Source organism: Nicotiana tomentosiformis, chromosome 4, assembly GCF_000390325.3.
Source record: "Nicotiana tomentosiformis chromosome 4, ASM39032v3, whole genome shotgun sequence".
NCBI classification, from domain to species: domain Eukaryota; kingdom Viridiplantae; phylum Streptophyta; class Magnoliopsida; order Solanales; family Solanaceae; genus Nicotiana; species Nicotiana tomentosiformis.
Genome location: NC_090815.1, coordinates 10,875,080 through 10,893,126, shown reverse-complemented (window position 1 = coordinate 10,893,126; position 18,047 = coordinate 10,875,080). Strand labels below are relative to the sequence as shown.

General features: G+C 32.8%; 1 protein-coding gene across 1 annotated transcript; it reads left to right on the top strand.

Moving 5' to 3' along the window:
* The first annotated feature begins 8,463 nt into the window (after nucleotides 1-8,463).
* On the top strand, nucleotides 8,464-11,292 carry LOC104089736 (UBP1-associated protein 2A-like). Its single transcript, XM_009594704.4, has 2 exons — nucleotides 8,464-9,786; nucleotides 11,010-11,292. Coding segments are annotated over exons 1-2 (1,203 nt in total). The 5' UTR covers nucleotides 8,464-8,584; the 3' UTR covers nucleotides 11,011-11,292.
* Nucleotides 11,293-18,047: the final 6,755 nt, after the last annotated feature.

Genomic DNA, 18,047 nt, shown 5'->3' with positions numbered 1-18,047 from the left:
TGTCTTTAAAGTACATCAGTGAAAACCCGAATCGTATACCGAAGATTACCAAAAATATGAATAAGTTTGAAAACAATAAATTTCTCAAAAAAAAATCTTTTCAATAATAAACAATATGTCTCATTTTCTTTCCCAGATAACCAGTGTAAAACAAATGCATCACCATGCCCATCTGTCAACATGTGAGAGAAATCATGAATAATGTGATACCGTACAGTATGAGGAAAATACATCTCTATGCATATATGTCATGTGTGCATGTCAATGCAATGTATCTCAGAGATTGCACTCATGTACTCACACTCTCAGAGTACTCAATCTCATTATCTCGCATTCTCTCTCACTGTGCTCAGCACACTCAATCACTCAATGCTATAAGCCCGATCCCTGTTTATAGTCGACTGCGCTCACTAGGGGTGTACAGACTCACGGGGGGCTCCTACAGCCCAAGCGCTATAAGCATGGACAACTCACATGCTGCACGGACAACTCACATGCTGCACGGACAACTCATGTGCCATAATATAAATATCTGGATCCGCACGGCCAACTCACATGCAATAATAATATAAGGATCCGCACGACTAACTCACGTGTTGCACGGCCAACTCACGTGCAATAATAATATTTGGATCTGCACGGCCAACTCACGTGCTATAACAATATCTGGATCCGCACGGCCAACTCACGTGCAGTAGTATAATATATAGATCTGCATGGCCAACTCACGTGCAATAATATAATATATAGATCCGCATGGCCAACTCACGTGCAATAATATAATATATATAAAACCAACATGGCCTGCTGCGGCGTGCAACCCGATCCCAAAAATATCCTCACAATCAGACCCGCGGCCTCCCTCAGTCATCAATCTCTCCAGTCTCTCTCATGGGCTCACAATGTAATGAGAATAGCCCAAAAATGATGATATGATGTATCAATAAATAACAACAGAGATTGAGATATGATATGCAAAGAAGTGAATATGACTGAGTATGAATTTTCAATTAAAAATAAATATTTCACATCAATATGACCTCTGTGGGTCCCAATAATACTGGCACATAGCCTCAATATAATTTTTAATATGTTTTTCAGTTCAATTTCTTTAACACATAAAACTGCATGGAAAATGCCAAGATTATTTAACTACAAAATTTCACAGAAATAATTATGTCATAATTTCTATAGTGCACGCCCACACGCCCGTCACCTAACATGTGCGTCACCTCCCAATAATTCACAAAATACATATATTTAGGGTTCATACCCTCAACTCCAAGATTAGAAGAGTTACTTACCTCGAACAAGCCAAATCCAATGTCGAGCAAGCTAAGCAATGCTCCAGAAATTTTATTCTGCGCGTATCAACTTCCAAACGGCTCGAGTCTAGTCACAATTAATTTGATTCAGTCAATAAAATTTATTGAAATTAATTCCATAAGAAAGTGCTAATTTTTCATCAAAATCCGAAATTTAACTCAAAAATTGCCCGTGGGGCCCACGTCTCGGAATCCGACGAAACTCACAAAATCCAACAACCCATCCAATTACAAGTTCAACCATACTAATTTCACTCAAATCCGACTCCGATTCGGTGTTCAAATCTCGAAAATTCATTTTTATGAAATTGTAGAAATTCCTCTGATTTCTTTTGAAAAAATCAATAATCTAACGCCGAAAACGAATATTAATTTATGGAATATAATCACAAGGGAGTCAAGAACACTTACCCCAAGTTTTGTGAAAAATTTTCTCTCCAAAGTCGCCCAATCCGAGCTCCAAAATCCGAAAATGAAGAAAGAAACCAAAATTTACGATTTTATCTTCTGTCCAGTCATTTACTATTCGCGATCGAGGAAAAAGTTTCACGATCGTTAAGAACAAAATTTCCAGCCCAAAATTTGCCTTCCACGATTGCGGAAAATGCTTCGTGATCGCGAAGAACAAATGCCCAGCTCTTCGAGACAGCCTCTAGTATAATGGTCATAACCTTTTGTACAAAACTCCAAATTGTAATTGGTTTAGCTTTCTGAAAACTAGACACGAAGAGCTATAACTTTCATTTATTGCTCATCTCTTCTAAATGCAGCCCTGTGCAACAGTGAAATTCCAAACTCTTCCCAAACAACCTATAGTTTATCCACCATAACTTTTTATACACAAATCCAAATGACATTTGGTTTACATTTCTGAAAACTAGACATCAAGAGCTACAACTTTCATTTTTGGATCATCTCCAAAGTCCTTATAAATTGCGAGATATAAGCTTCCAAAATCGAATCAGTGCAGCAGGATTTTCCTCTACGCGATCGCGAAAAGGCTTCCGCGATCGCGATTCACAGTGCCCAAACAGCAAAATTGCTCTTCGCGATCATGATCATTTGTCTGCGATCGCGATGCATACCTCTATGGCCAAAAACCAGCAACTAATAATGGCCTAAAAATGGTCCGAAACTACCCCGAAACTCACCCGAACCCCTCGGGACCTCAACCAAATATACCAACAAGTCCTAAAACATCATACGAACTTAGTCGAAGCCTCGAATCACATCAAAGAATGCTAAAACCACGAATCATGCCCCAATTCAAGCCTAATGAACTTTGAACTTTCAAAATCTATATCTTGTGCCGAAATACATCAAATCAATCCAGAATGACTTCAAATTTTGCACACAAGTCATAAATGACATAACGAAACTATTTCAATTTTCAGAATCGGATTCCGACCTCGATATCAAAAAGTCAACCCCCCGGACAAACTTCCCAAAAATTCAACTTTCGGCATTTCAAGCCTAATTCCACTACGGACCTCCAAATAATTTTTCGGACACGCTCCTAAGTCCAAAATTACCATACGGAGCTATTGGAATCATCAGAATTAAATTCCGAGGTCATTTACACATAAGTCGACATCCGGTCACTATTTTAATTTAAGCTTTAAACCTTGGAACTAAGTGTTCCAATTCATTCCAAAACCTCACCGGACCCGAACCAATTGCCCCGACAAGTCACACAACAACTGTAAAGTCCAATTTGAGCAGTAAATAGGGAAACGGGATTGTAATACTCAAAATGACCTATCGAATCGTTACAATTTTCTTACATTTGATCATTCAAGTTTTTACATGTGATCAAACTAGTGAGTTTTTATTGATGAATAAAAAATCTCTCTCGCAAATCCAGATGCATAAACTATAGGAAAGGAGGCCCCAAAACGAGATGGAACATCAGTCCATCCATAATTTCTCGTCGACTATGTTAAGTGGGCTTTTGGACATAAGAGTTGTAAAATTCCAAAATAAGTGATTTTTTTTTCAATTGAAAATGATATTTGAAAATTAGAGTTGTGTTTGGACATAAATATAATTTGGAGGTTTTTCGTTCTTATACAATATTTAAAACTTATTTACCTAAATTATTCTAATTTTGTATATTACCTGCCTTAAACAAGGATTACTTACAAATTATATACATCTATATTATATTAAAACCACGAAGGCCCTTAGCGAAATGTCGTTCGTCTTTTTTACCCTTTAAAAATAGAGTTTGTATTGGATAAAATAGTAATTTAATTATTTTCTTAATATGTAGAAATACTCATTTTATTATTTTCCTAATATGTAGGAATACTCATTTAATTATTTTTTTAATATTTAAGACTACAAAATCAACTAAATTTTATATATTACATTCTTCCTTAATTGGATTACGTGGAAAAATTTAATATTTAGAATTTCAAAAATATTAATATTTTATTTTATATAAATGTTTACACTTAAATTATATATAAATGGCAAGAAAATGAAAGAATTAAAAATACTAACCAAATAGGCCGTAACCACTTGGTATTTTAGAAGTTTATCCCTTTGGACAGATACCAAGAATTCAATCAGAAAAGAAAGAGGACGTACGACGTCCTTGGAAGATGACGGAGTAACTTTTTTTTATGTTTTGATTTAGGTGGAACTCTTTTATATACTAAAATACTTTAAAATATACAAAACTTCCCGCTCATTTGATTTTCTTACAATTTGACAAAAGAATTTTTATTCGATAAAATATAATTATAATCGAATATTTATAATTTAGTATGAGCTAATATTAAGAATTTACAATAAAATATAATTTATATCTTTTATTGCTGAAAATAAATAATTAAGTATTTGGAATAGCTAATTAGAAAAAAAATTTATTTTATTATTTTTCAAATTCATTACACAAGTAAAACTATCTTCAGATCGACAAAAATCTTGGCTTAAATAGATATATTTCAATAAAAATGACCACCGATGATGAAAGAAATTAGAAAATAAAGTCAAATTAATTATAATATAGTATTCAAAATTAACTTGGTTAAAATTCAAAATAGAAGAAATAAGAATGAAATAATAAGTTGACATTTATTATTATTTTTATTTTTCATCTATTCCAATAAATGGCCTTCTATAGTTTTTTGTATACGTAATAAGTTATTGGTTGTAAAATACACATTTAGTATTAGTCAGTTTTATACCTTACATTGTTACTTAATTATTCATTTTTTTCCCTAGAAACTATATAACCTAGCCGTTCATTCAAATAGCTCTAAAAGAAAGATACAATTTTTTTAATTAGTGTTAATTTGATAACTCTTTGAAGAATTATAATAAAAATATATAACGATTTCGATCATGTTAAATTTATTATTATGTCACAAAAATTATTATAATTTTTGTAAGCTTACCCCAAAGGATATGCCCTTCAAATTAATATAAAATATATGTGCTCAAATATTTTACGTGTGAACCAGTTTCTTCTAAAAACTATATGACGACCCTCTTTATTCCAAATCTCTAAAAAAATATAATTATTTTTATTGATGGCCTTTTGAAGAATCATAATAAAAATACATAATAAAAATCGAAATTTAATTACCAAAAAATAGATATATCAATCATTTTAGATTCAATATCATGTTACATGAATTACTACAATTTTCATAAGATTGTTTCCAAAGATATGCCCTTCAAATTAAGAAGAAATATGTGTTCTTCAATCGAAATCTGTATCGATCATTTTACCTTTTGAAAATAAATTTTAGAATTGTTATAAATCTAATTATTTTCAAATATAACGACAAATGGAGTTAATCAATATTAGAATTATTTAGAATTCTAATTCCACTTGAATAATGATATATCGAAACTAAATATACTCTTTCAAATATAATTATGAGTCATTCTCCGATGTATTTTACTAGCTTACTTTAGTATTCTTTTTGAATGTCTTTTCTCATTTTCAGGGCACTTTGATTTTATGTTCATCTGAAATTCATGAATTATTAAGTGTTTGCTATATGTGTGAAGTTCTATCCACTATTTTTGGTTTCAAAGACTATGTGTACTACTTAAACTGAAAAGGAAGCATGCTAACTTTATTTATTAAAAAAGTGACATAAATTTTAACTTGGATTATTAACTGATGATTGAGGATTTCTATGAGACGTTTTTTTCTTAATTGAGTTAGTTATACGTACAATGTCAATATTAATGACTATTGTTAGGAACTTATACTTTTATTTCATAACTCAAACACTCATTGAGATAGGATACACGTGCGATGTGCGTACCCTGAACGATTTTTTATTTATTATATTGAACGTAAAATTCTTATTGGACAAAATTATAATTACAATTAAATATTTAAAACTTGGGACGAGCTATTATTAAGATTTGAATCAACGGCAAAAAAATCTCTTTAACGTTAAGGACAATCCTATTTAACCAAATAAGTCTTTGATTTAACTAATTTACAAAAAATCCAAGTCATTCTTTTCGAAATTTATAATAAAATAGATTATAATATAGTAGTAAGAGTCAAACTGTTAAAAATGCAAACGTTAAAAACAATAAGAATGAAACATTAGAAGACAAAATATATTCTAAGTTAGTTGCCATTAATTAATTTTCTTTCTGGTATTCGTTCAAATAAATGACAACTCCCTATACATTTCTGTGTACAAAGTTACTTATTTTAAAATATTAACTTAATGTAGACATTTTTAAAACTTAGCATTTGATAACTTGATTTACATGTTCTTCATATACACATATTTTACTGATTGACACTAACCACACGTACAACGCACGTACACTAAATCTAGTTCCACCTTAAAAGGATCCAAATCCATTATTAGTGCCTTAAATTCAGGAATTTAGTTGCATCATTTCCCTTTTTTTTTTCTCCTCCCCTCAATTTCCCTATTCTTTGACCCAAAAATTTGCATTCCTTTCAATTGCATGTTCCCTATTCAACTCCAGCTAATCTTCGTCACGTTTCCCTATTCTCTGTTTCCATAATCGGCATATCAACTATTTCTTTTAATTACAGAGTTATTTTGCATTCCTTAGTTGCCAGCATGGTTTTCTTTAAGGAATATAAATTATTTCGTTCATTGCAGAATTCTTGCTTTTCTCAATTGACTTATCTTTTTCCTTTTCACCTAGTTCATCTAAAAAATTCGGAACAGATTTTTGTCATCCGCCATGTCCTTTTTCAAAGCTTCTGTAAATATTCCCAACTTTTAAAAAGTTAATTCCGGCTTCACCAAGCTCTTTTTTTATTGGAATTTTAGAGAGGAAGAAGCACATACCACAAACATGACATGTATATCAATGATCTCGAGATTAGTTGGAGTTGAAGCGTAAGTAGAACAGAGAGATGGTAAATTTGTATGGTACAACAACATACAAATTAAAAAAAAATCATAAAAATTTAATACAAATTTGATACATCTACAATATCATATAAACAAAAATAAATTTTATACAACTAATTATATAATATGCAACTTATTTATAACTGATCTACAACTTTCATACACACTAAAAATAAATTTTATAGAACTAACTATACAGTATACACTTATTTACAACTAATCTATAACTTTCATACATTATTTCTACCTAGTTAAATACAACTACAATATCATACAACTTAAATACAAATTTTATACATTATTTTTTTTGTATCTGATTTGTATATATTTTGTGTGTGGTGTGTGCTTCTTTCTCTCTAAAATTCCAATCAAAACTTACTCTCTGAATATAATTTTGATACATATTAATAACTTTATATAAAAAGATAGTATTGATAACTTAAATACAAATTTTATACAACGATTTATATATTATACAACTATTTTTTAACTTTCATACAACATTCAAATAAAAATATATATAACTATAATAAAATACAATTTACATGCAATTATACTACAACTTTACTACAATTTCGTAATTATATTGTATGTCATGTGTTCTTCTTCTTCTTCGAGTTTCAATATGAAATTCAGCCAAAATCAAGTCTAATCTTTACCAAAACACCCTCAAAATTGAGATATAAACTCCAAACAATATTCCCAATTGTTTGCAATAACACCCAATCCAAACAAATAATGGGTTTTGATAACCCAAATTCGATTTCAAAGTTTTTTAATGGCTGTCAATGGTGGAGAGTCAAACCCCTTCAAAATTTATTGATTGGCAATTTTAATTTGAACACCAATTGTGCAACATGAAAGGAAATTGCTAAGTTAAGACAATTGAAATCCATTGATGAATTCCATTAAAACTATATACAACAAGAAAACATAAAAAAATAGATAACACCAAATGAAGAAAAATTAGGGAAAAAATAGAGGAGAGTAAAGAGACGAAGAGAGAGAGAGAGAGAGAGAGAGAGAGAGAGAGAGAGAGAGAGAGAGTATGGACAAGTATAAAGGGGTAGGGAAATAACTTATATTCCTTATTCAATTCCATAATATAAATGGATACTCATTTAAAACTTGTTTGTATATAATTAGTAAATTATATATGACCATGTAATTAAACTGAAACTTGAGTAGAGAGGGTAATAATGTTTCAAATAGTGTATATGAAGGTAAAAATCACATATAATTTTGGATTGTTTTTGAATTTTTGTGAGTGATCCGAGTGAAAATTTTGAAAAACAGCTTTTTAAAATTTTTTAAATTTTCAAAAATTTCAAAATTCATCTTCAAATAAAAATTAAAAATTATATGGCCAAACATTGATTTTAAAAAAAGTGAAAAAATTCTTATGTCGAAGCGGGCTCTAAATATCTTGAAGTGTAGAAGTCCAAGGACTTTCAGGATAATGTGTTAGTGTTAAGAAAAGCGAAAAAATTGAGAAAGCGGATCTTTGTGTTTTTTTTTAAAAGTTTGCAGTATTTTTGTCCAAATTTTATATGCGCATGAAAGAATAACTATATTTCAATTACTTTTTGAAATGTGGCTTATTTTCAAATAATAATTATGAATATGGCTATTCGCGAATTTCCTCCATTTTAGCAGGGCTAGTGGACTATTTGATCATTGGGCCAGTCCTTCAATCTTTGTGGGCCTCAAGTACAAAGAACTAACTAAAGTCTTGTTTGCTTCTGAAAAACAAAAATGCAATCACAGTTACGAAACCCAAAACCTTGCCCTCTTCCCTTCGTTTTTTCTCTCTTTTTGTGAGGCAAAATCTCACCCAAAACCTTACCCTCTTCCTTTCTTTGACAGAACGTCAAACTCCATATGGCTAAAAACAATACAAAAAAGCGAAAGCTCATCAAAAAGGCAGATTCCATTAATGCTACACCCTCAAAAATCGACAAAAAACAGAAGAACAACAAGAAGCAGCAAAAGATACTCAAATCCAATAACCCAACCCGACCCGATTCTGATTCGGACTCCGACCAGCCGGCACCCGTTAAACTCCAGAATCTTCTCGAACCTTACTCTAAAGATCAACTCCTTACCTTAGCCGTAGACACCGCTCTAGCTCACCCTTCCTTTTACAACCTTATCAATTCAGCTGCCGACAATGACATCACTCACCGGAAAATCTTCATCTACGGCTTAGCGCGTGAGACCACGCGCCAAACCCTAATCACCGTTTTTGAACAGTTCGGAGAAGTCGAGGAATGCAACGTCGTGATGGACCATAACACTGGCAAGGCAAAAGGGTACGCTTTTTTGGTCTTCAAGTCCCGAAAATCGGCCGATAAAGCGTTAAAAAAACCTCAAATGACAATCAACGGGCGAGTGGCTACGTGTAAGTTGGCTGCCGTGAAGGACGCTGCCGTTAATGGGACCATGGAGTTTGGTAATAGGAAGATTTACGTGAGTAATGTGCCGCGTGATGTGGTTCCGGAGAGATTAAGGTTGTTTTTTGAAGAGTTCGGGGAAATCGAGGCTGGACCAATGGGGTTTGATCCAACAACTGGGAAATCAAAAGGGTATGCTTTGTTTCTGTATAAAACGGTTGAGGAGGCGAAGAGATGTTTAGAAGAGCCGTGTAAGGTGTTTGAGGGGCGGAAGTTGTACTGCAAGAAGGCTGCTGAGCCAAAAATTGGTGGCGGAGAGGCCAGTATTACGACTGAGGTTATACAGCAGCCCCTGCTGGCAATGCCATCAGTTGCAGCTGCTCAGAATATGGGGATGATGGGTCAGAACCCGAATGTGGCGATGATGAACCAGTTGTATGGTGGAATGGTTGTGAATCCTTATGTAGGATTTATGAATCCGTTTGTAGGAGTTTATGGTGGGATGTTGGGTAGTTTAGGAGGGGATGTTTCAGGTTTAGGGGCATATGGTGGTGTTGTTGGTGGTAGCAGCATAGGTGGTTCTAGCAGGGGAGTGGCGCCCGGGTTAATACAGGCCTACCCAAATAAGCATGTTGGCCAACCTTCACCTGCTAAGCTACCGGGGAGTAGTGGCTACTCGTCGCACTTGTGGTACTTAGTCATCTATTTGATAATACTCGTATTAAGTACTCCATTTGTCTTCATTTATGTGGTGGTATTTGGATACGGAATTTTAAGAATGAAAAAAAGAATTATGAAATATGTGGTCTGAAATAAGTCATAGATATTTGTGTGGCTCATTAAGTACTTCCTTTGTCTTCATTAATGTGTTGTCGTTTGATTGGACACGAAATTTAAGAAAGAAAAAAAAGAATTTTGAAACTTGTGGGGGGTAAACCAAGCTATAAACATTTGTATGACTATATATCATTTCATTATCAGGTAAAATAGAAAATTTAAAGTTCAACCCTTTTTCTAAATCTAGAAAAAGTGTCATTCTTTTTAGGACAAATTAAAAATGAAAGTGTGTCACCGGAATGAAGGGAGTAGTACTATGTTTGTGTTAAGTTGTCTTTTTGTTCCGTTCTTACTTTGCAGATCTTTGCATACCAGATTCCCAGTATTGAAATTTTTTTCATCATGTTTACAAACTCTTAAGAATTTTCTTTCCAGAAAATGCAGCTTTTCTTGATTTTTTTTCCTACTAACATGTTTGCTAGTGATTTGATTAACTACGCGGATTTGGTATGCTAGAAAATCTGTAAAGTTAGGTCGACTAGGTTAACACTGTTGTGTTTATTTTTATTTACATGTTTGGCGTGCGGTAGATGTAAAGTTCTTCATGATTTTCTAAATATTTCTTGTCTCCGAGTGCCTGGTTCTGCTGTCAAAAGCATTCACTAATTGGTATATCCTTGTAATTAGCGCCTTGAATGTGTTTTAGATTAGTTATAGGTGATGTGAAATGGGCATGAAGTGAGCGGATGGGTTTAGAGAATTCATGTAGCCTACTGAACTAATTTTGAAATGAGGCTTAGTTGATTGATCGCTGACTATCTCAAAGACCGAAGAGTTCTCTTAGAACTTATTTTTCAGTTGTAGTGAGCTAAAAGGCTATATTAGCAAATTAGTGTCTGTATGACATGTAGATTCTACACAAAAAAGTCATTCAACTCGTGATGTTATTGTTCGCGCTTGAATATACAAAGATGTGTTCTTAGTTTGAGTGGATTGTCCAGTAGCCGTAGCTTTCCTGTGCTTCTTTCTCTTTCTATATCAGTTAAATGGTATTTTGATTTGCTTTTGCCTTCTACTTAAATCCCGCCCCTTCTCCCCTTATTAAATGTATTAATACTTGTGCATGATCTTTGCAGATGAACAGTGCCTGACCACGAGGAAACAAAGTTATTGAAGCGTTGATGAGTTTCTTATGGTCAATGGCTTGGTTTTTTGTTATTGGATTTGTAGCCATTTGCCTCTTATTCCTTTACTTTCATACCTCTTACTGTTAAGCCAAGTTCCTACAGGACTTGGCAGATTTTATGTCTTGTGTTTTTTTTTATCGGTGGATAAATTTCTCAATTTTTTCTTTTAGATTTATTTTGAAGTGGATTTGTTCATTTTTCTTGATTTTATATTTTTCTGAGGTTTGCGCTATGGTGCCTTTTTGATTTCTTTTGTTTCTCTCATTCTTCTCTTTTTATCTATTATTTAAGTGGTATCAACAGATATCTCAGGTTCATGATCTGGTGTACTTATTAGTTGACAATTTTGATATTTTGCTGTTTTACTATCTTTTCACATTTTCTTTTTGTGAAAATTTGTTCCATGGAGCTAAATAGGCCTTTTTTCTCTTGATATTGTTATAATCCATTTCTTCTTTTGACTTTTTGTGGGCTGTATCCTCTTTTCCCCTCTTTGCATGCAAAATCATGCCTTTTTGAGTTCGTAAAATTCTTATACGCGTCCGACTGGATGTTTTCTTTTGTTTATTTTCAGTCTTTTTTCTTAAACATCATTCGACTGTTTAACCAGGATGATTCAGGGTTCATGGATGTCTATTGTTAAGTAATAGACGATTTTGATATTTTCTCCATTTTACCTATTGGTATCTTTTTTTAAACTTGGGCTTTGTTTTCTTCTTTGTTTTCATGTGTTCATATGAAAGCTAACTAGGCCTTTTTCGGTATAGGTATTAATTCATTTTCTTCTTTGCCTCTTTTTGTTGATAAATAACTTTTAAAAGAGAATGAAGGCCATATCCTTCTGTCACCTCCTTTGCATGAAAATTCATGCTTCTCACTTTTATTAAATTCTTATGTAGAATTTTGAGCTGGATGTCATTTTTGTCCTTACTTCCAACCAAGTAATTTTGATGTTGGGGTATGTTTTCATTGTTCAGCTTATAACATTGAACTTCTGGTTTCTGTTTGTATTAGTATTAATCTGTAACAATTTTTTTAGGTTAGATTAGTAATTCCTGTAAGGCATACTTCCCTTACCTTTTCTTGTACTTTGTTGCCTGACAATCCTTTCGGTCAATTATACTTTTAACAGTATGAGATGAGCCGAGAAATGAAGTGCTAAAGTTTCTTTTTCTGCATCACTTTCCAGACCAAGCAAAAACTAAGAAAATATCTTGCATTAGTTTCTTTCTTTCCTCTCTTTTTTGTCCGCGAAATAAAGTTTGATATCTGTAACTTCAAGGATTCTTCAGCAGTTATCAGCTCAGCTCATATCATCTGTATAACCACTACCTATTATCTTCATCCTTTTCCTTTCATTCTTTACCTTGGAGTAACGGTAAAGTTGTGTCTGGTCACAGGCTCGAACCGTGGAAGTAGCCACTAATGCTTGTATTAGGTTATACTGTCTACATAACGCCCCTGGGGTGCGACCTTTCCCTAGGCCCTGCCTGAACGCTGAATGCTTTGTGCACCAGGCTGCTCCTTTAATCTTTATCCTTTCTGTCGTCGTGTAACTTGGCATACTGATGTTTCAGCAAATATCCGCAAATGAGATTACTAGTTTAATTTCTGCTGGCAGCACTTCTTGCCACAAATGTAGATAGTTCTTATCCTGAAATGAAAATGGTCAGAAACATTTCAAGGTTACCTTAAGATTTACTTGTTCTTATTTTGTTTCTTCAGCTGTGAACTTCAGTTAAGTCATTATGCTTTGAATTTGATTTGTATCAGAAGCAAGACTGCCTTTACTCGTATTTCATACCGTGAAAGCCTTGATAAAAAGGGCAACCCGGTACAGTAAGATCCCGCTATGCGCGGGGTCCGGGGAAGGGTCGGATCACAACGGTCTATTATTCGCAGTCTTACCCTGCATTTTTGCAAGAGGCTGTTTTCACTGCTCGAAACTGTGACCTCCGCCTTGATATTTGGCCTAATTTTATAGAGCTCATATCAATTCATGTGAGTTGGATGCTAATGCGACCTTTGCTGTATCACTTCAATCTTTTTAAATCAAGATCCTTATTTTTACAATTTTTGCTTTTTGGTGGCTTCTACTTTGTTTCTCGTTTGCTACCTTGAATTTAATTTTCTAAATATATTGTCTTGCTATTACTTGCTATCTGTACCTCTTTCATATTCTCTGTTGCTATTTTTGATTTAGTTTTCTAATTATATTGTCTTGCTATTACTTGCTATCAACGCTTCTTTCATCTTCTTTAGTCGAGGGTTTATCAGAAATAGTCTTTTTGCCTTTCCAGGGTAGGGGTAAGGTTGCGTACATCCTACCTTCCCCAGACCCTACTTGTGGGATTGCACTGAGTTGTTTTTGGGTGGTTACTACTTTGTTTTACAATACTAAATTCTTATCTTTTTTTTTGTGCATATTTTTATAATTTTCCGACGAAATGATGTCATCAACATGCCTCCCCGCCCCTGCTGAGAAGTGTGATAATTAGTTAAGGGTTGATTAACCATGGTGTGATAATTAGCGAGTAGTGAACTTTTAAGATTTTTGGTTATTTGAGTAATTAAATGGTGACTTGTAAGTTATGTGAACTATTGTGCTTTCAAGAAAAAAGAAAACAAAAATCTTCTAGAGATGCCTTGTACTAACTATAGTTAATTACCAGCTATGGTTAAGTTTGTGTGGTTTAGGAAGATTATTACTCCTTAATGAAGCTCATAATTGATGAAGTGAGGTTTTTGGGCCTCCAACAGTGATTTGGTGAATGGGGTTTTTTCGTGTATATATGGGATTTTAACACAAATAGCCAGTGATTTCTAGTCACTATACATAATTATACACATACAATATATGAATTATATATATTATACATCCGCCGATTATTTTTAGTTTAAGCAATTAGTGGGCGGCTATTTCGGTTAATTCTTTATTTATTCAGTTTTAGCTAGGTTTGCTTATTTATAGAAAGTAATTAATTTTTTAATAATACATATATATATATATATATATATATATATATATATTCGGTGAAAATTTATAATTTATATACAATTTGATGTTGATATCACTTAGCCAAGAGAAGAGATAGATCAATACTTAGTTGGAACACTATAATGATGGTATATTGAGTTTTTACGTCAAATCAATAGGTTTATGATATATGTTAGCATATAAACTTCTCTCACTACCATAGTTAATTGTTATTATCTCATTAAATAACTTAACTATGATAAATTTATATAATTTGGTGTAAACCTTCTTTGCAAGTAAATTTTATTATATGGTACAAATGTACAATCAATGATATTAAGTTTGAAACATGGTTAAATGCGGCTAACTCTTGACTTTTCCACTACCAAAAGTTAATATTATAGGTGCAGCCTAAAATTTGCAACTTCATCTTAAATAGAAAATTTCCTTATATAATTGCCGAGTTAATATTTTGCGGATTAATTTAATCTAAGTAATTGAAAATGACAGTTGTTGTATTCTTTATTCTTTAATTGTACACCTTATCCTCTATAGGAGAACCATTCAGAAACTAAGGTTTAATGTGATTGCCAAGGAACAGAAAGCAGCATAAATATTCAAAATCATATTGGATTATTTGTTAAATAGCCCTTGCCTTTTCTTTTTTATTCCAATATTTTGAAGATGTCGTGGAGATGTGCGTCTCGTACCTAATTTTAATATTATTCAAGATAAATGATAGAAGTTGTCTTTGCCTTATGAATTCTCCTTGTCCCAAAAAGAATAATTGGATTTTCGAAGCTCAAATTAATACTTGAGTTGAATCAAATGTTAAAATATTTTTATATGTTTAATAATTATATATAGGACGTGAGGGAGGTGCCTCATACTAAGAAAAAAGAGCGAAGGAAATAGTCCCGAAAGAAAGGAAAGCTAGGACATGAAGTACATTCCCCCATCAAAGAGGTGGAGCTAGTTAGACCACCCAGGGATTGACAAATCTACAGTGGAGGGTCTATCTTCTTCTGAGCGAGTTGAACTTTCTGAAATTGAAATCAGAACTTGAATAGAAAAACAAGTGGACACACCCGCAAGGATACCCATCTGGAAACCAGCGAGTTGTGTAAAACCTCCTTTGTTGTCTTGTTTGCTTTCGGATAAGAAAGATTAGTCCCTCTTCCTATGATGAAGACGTGCTAAGTGATTTCCGAAAGCTCCCACAGACAGGTACTAGGGGGGAAAACTAGTGGAGTTATTGCTTTCAAGGTTCTTACGCATTGGAACAAATGAAGTGAAGTTTTTCAAAAGACTTGTTTGAATAAATGCCGCTTATTTTAGTTTACATTCAAACCAAAGTAAATCAAGCTAAGCGGTGACGACATCTGGAAGAAGGCTTTCTGCTGAGGTTGCTTCTGACGGGGATTAAACCCTTCAAAGGAATTTATTCTATTTCTTCTTCTAAAAGGCAAGGCTAAGCCATGCGCCTTTAAAATAAAGCGAAGCAAAGCGCATGGCAAAGAACAGTCAGCTGACCGCGCCTTCCACTCGGCCTTTCTTCGATATTCCTTTCATTCTTTTACCCCCTCTCTTCTTAGTTGCTCCTCTTTCTAAGGATCTAATGATCGTAGACCACCTTCTTATGACTACTTGAATTGGAAGTTGGTAACTAAGTGAGAAAATGGCTCTAACGAAACTAACTGAAAACAAAATTATTAACCACATTAACTAAAAATTAAAATGTGAAAAGAGTAGAAAATGATTGATCGTATTGGACAAGTGATTCATATTTCACTAGAATTATATTGCTGATGAAGTTCTAAATAGAGAGATAAATTATCGTACACTTCTAAAAGATATATGTCATTAATGGAATTTTCAACTATTTAGAACCCGTTTGGACATAAAATTTGATGGAAGATTTTTCCAAAAAATTTTTACTTTTTTTCGAAATCAGCGTTTGTTCATAAAATTTTCAAATTTTCACTTGAAGATGCATTTTGAAAATTTTCGAAAATTTGAAAAACTGCAAAAAATTATTTTTCAAAATTCACTCAAATCACTCACAAAACTTCAAAAACAACCTAAACTAAAATTTATGTCCAAACACAACTCTAAATTTCAAATACCATTTTCACTTGAAAATTTTTTTCACCATTTTTTCGAATTTTATAATTCTTATGTCCAATCGCCTACTTAGTTGATGATGCTATATTTTATTTGATAGAAGTAAGATAAAGGTAACTCACCACAGAATTATATACGGTTATATATATATATATATATATATATATATATATATATATATATATATAGATCTTTACACAAATAGATGAGTGGATTCACTATTTAGTTTTTCTAATTTATATACATAGATTATACATTAATTATATATCGTTATACATAAGTATACATGAACTATACATATATTATATATCTGCCGGCTGTTTTTAATTTAAGCGGTGAGTTGTCGGCTATTTAGATTAAAGTACTTCACCAATCACATATTCATCTAACGAAAATTATTGACCGTTCATATATAGATAAACATTCCTTATGAAGCCACAAACAAAGTCAAGCAAATGAGATCCAAATATGATAAAACCCCACCAAAATCCTATTGAACCCTAAATCATAATAATTGCATGATCCAAACATGGGGTTTGAGAATCTAATAAATTCTTCAAAGAATTCCTATAATTGAATCTTTACATATTGTGACGCCACCTTAGCCACTCTTAGTGATAAATCCACTTAACTAGAGTGCACTTGAGAGGAAAATGGAAAAGAAAATATATAAAGTTGGGGAAGTATGACGTATTTTTCCATATAATTTTACCTCCAAACAGAGAATATGAAAAGGAAAATCACTAACAAAAATTATCATATATCCATTGATAGGTAGGTACTACTACCACCTTTGCTTGTTGATGTTATTGTATCTTTACACATAATTTCAGCACAATGACCAAATTAAACTGTTATCCTTATTTAATCTTATCTCTTTTGGCTAAGTGGATAAATTAATATTGGCTAGCTAGACATCTTTGCTTAATTATGTTAATTAGGGTTAGAACCATGTTGTACACGGATCTTTAACCATCGACTCATTATGGACAAGGAATTATCTGCAAATTCCTTATTACTTCCGACAAAGAGAAACTCTAGTACTAGTTAAGAGGCGGAGCCATGATTTAAAATTTGTATTTGAGATTTTAGTCGTTTTAAGTAACTGAGTTTCATATTAAGATAACAAATATAGGGGTTGAACTAAAGTTACTTGTAGCGGCCGAACTAGTATCTTACACACTATAGCGCCTTCGCCCCTGATCACCATTACACAACTGTTATGCTGTGTGGACTCTCCAAAAATGCTGCCGTACTCGCGTCAAATTTTCCAAAAACACACTATTCTTGAAGGATCCGACACACATTCGACGATATTTTTTAAAAAGTCTAAGCAAAATGAAATTCTTTTTAAAGAACCTTTTTATATTCTTCCTTTTTTTTTTGTTGAAAAAAACATAGCTTTGAAAATCCTTAATAAATTTTAATACTTTTTGCTCAATTTTTAAACATGAAATACTAATTAAAATGTTTTATTGAGTCTAGTGACTGTTTACTAGGACAATTTAAAAGAGAAAAACTAGTGATACTAGCTTCATCTTCAGCTGATGTGGAATATTCTTTTGAATGATATGAAAGGTGAATGTTCTTTTTATCCTTCAAATAAGTAATTACAACAATAACATGTCAAGGGGAGAAATGAAACAAGATTCTTTTTTGTGATATAAAAGAATGTTAGTAGTTGTTTAGAAGTTTCTATTCTTTAGGCATCTATCTTTAGATAAATATCATGCCATTTGTAGGGGGGGGGGAGGGGGAGAATAGATGTAGGTATATTGAAAGGTGATACCCAATAAAGTCCACTTGCAAGAAATATTCATTACTTTGTCTAGGAAATTAATATGTAAAGTAGATAAGTGGACCAACCTTCAACAAGCCTGAATAGC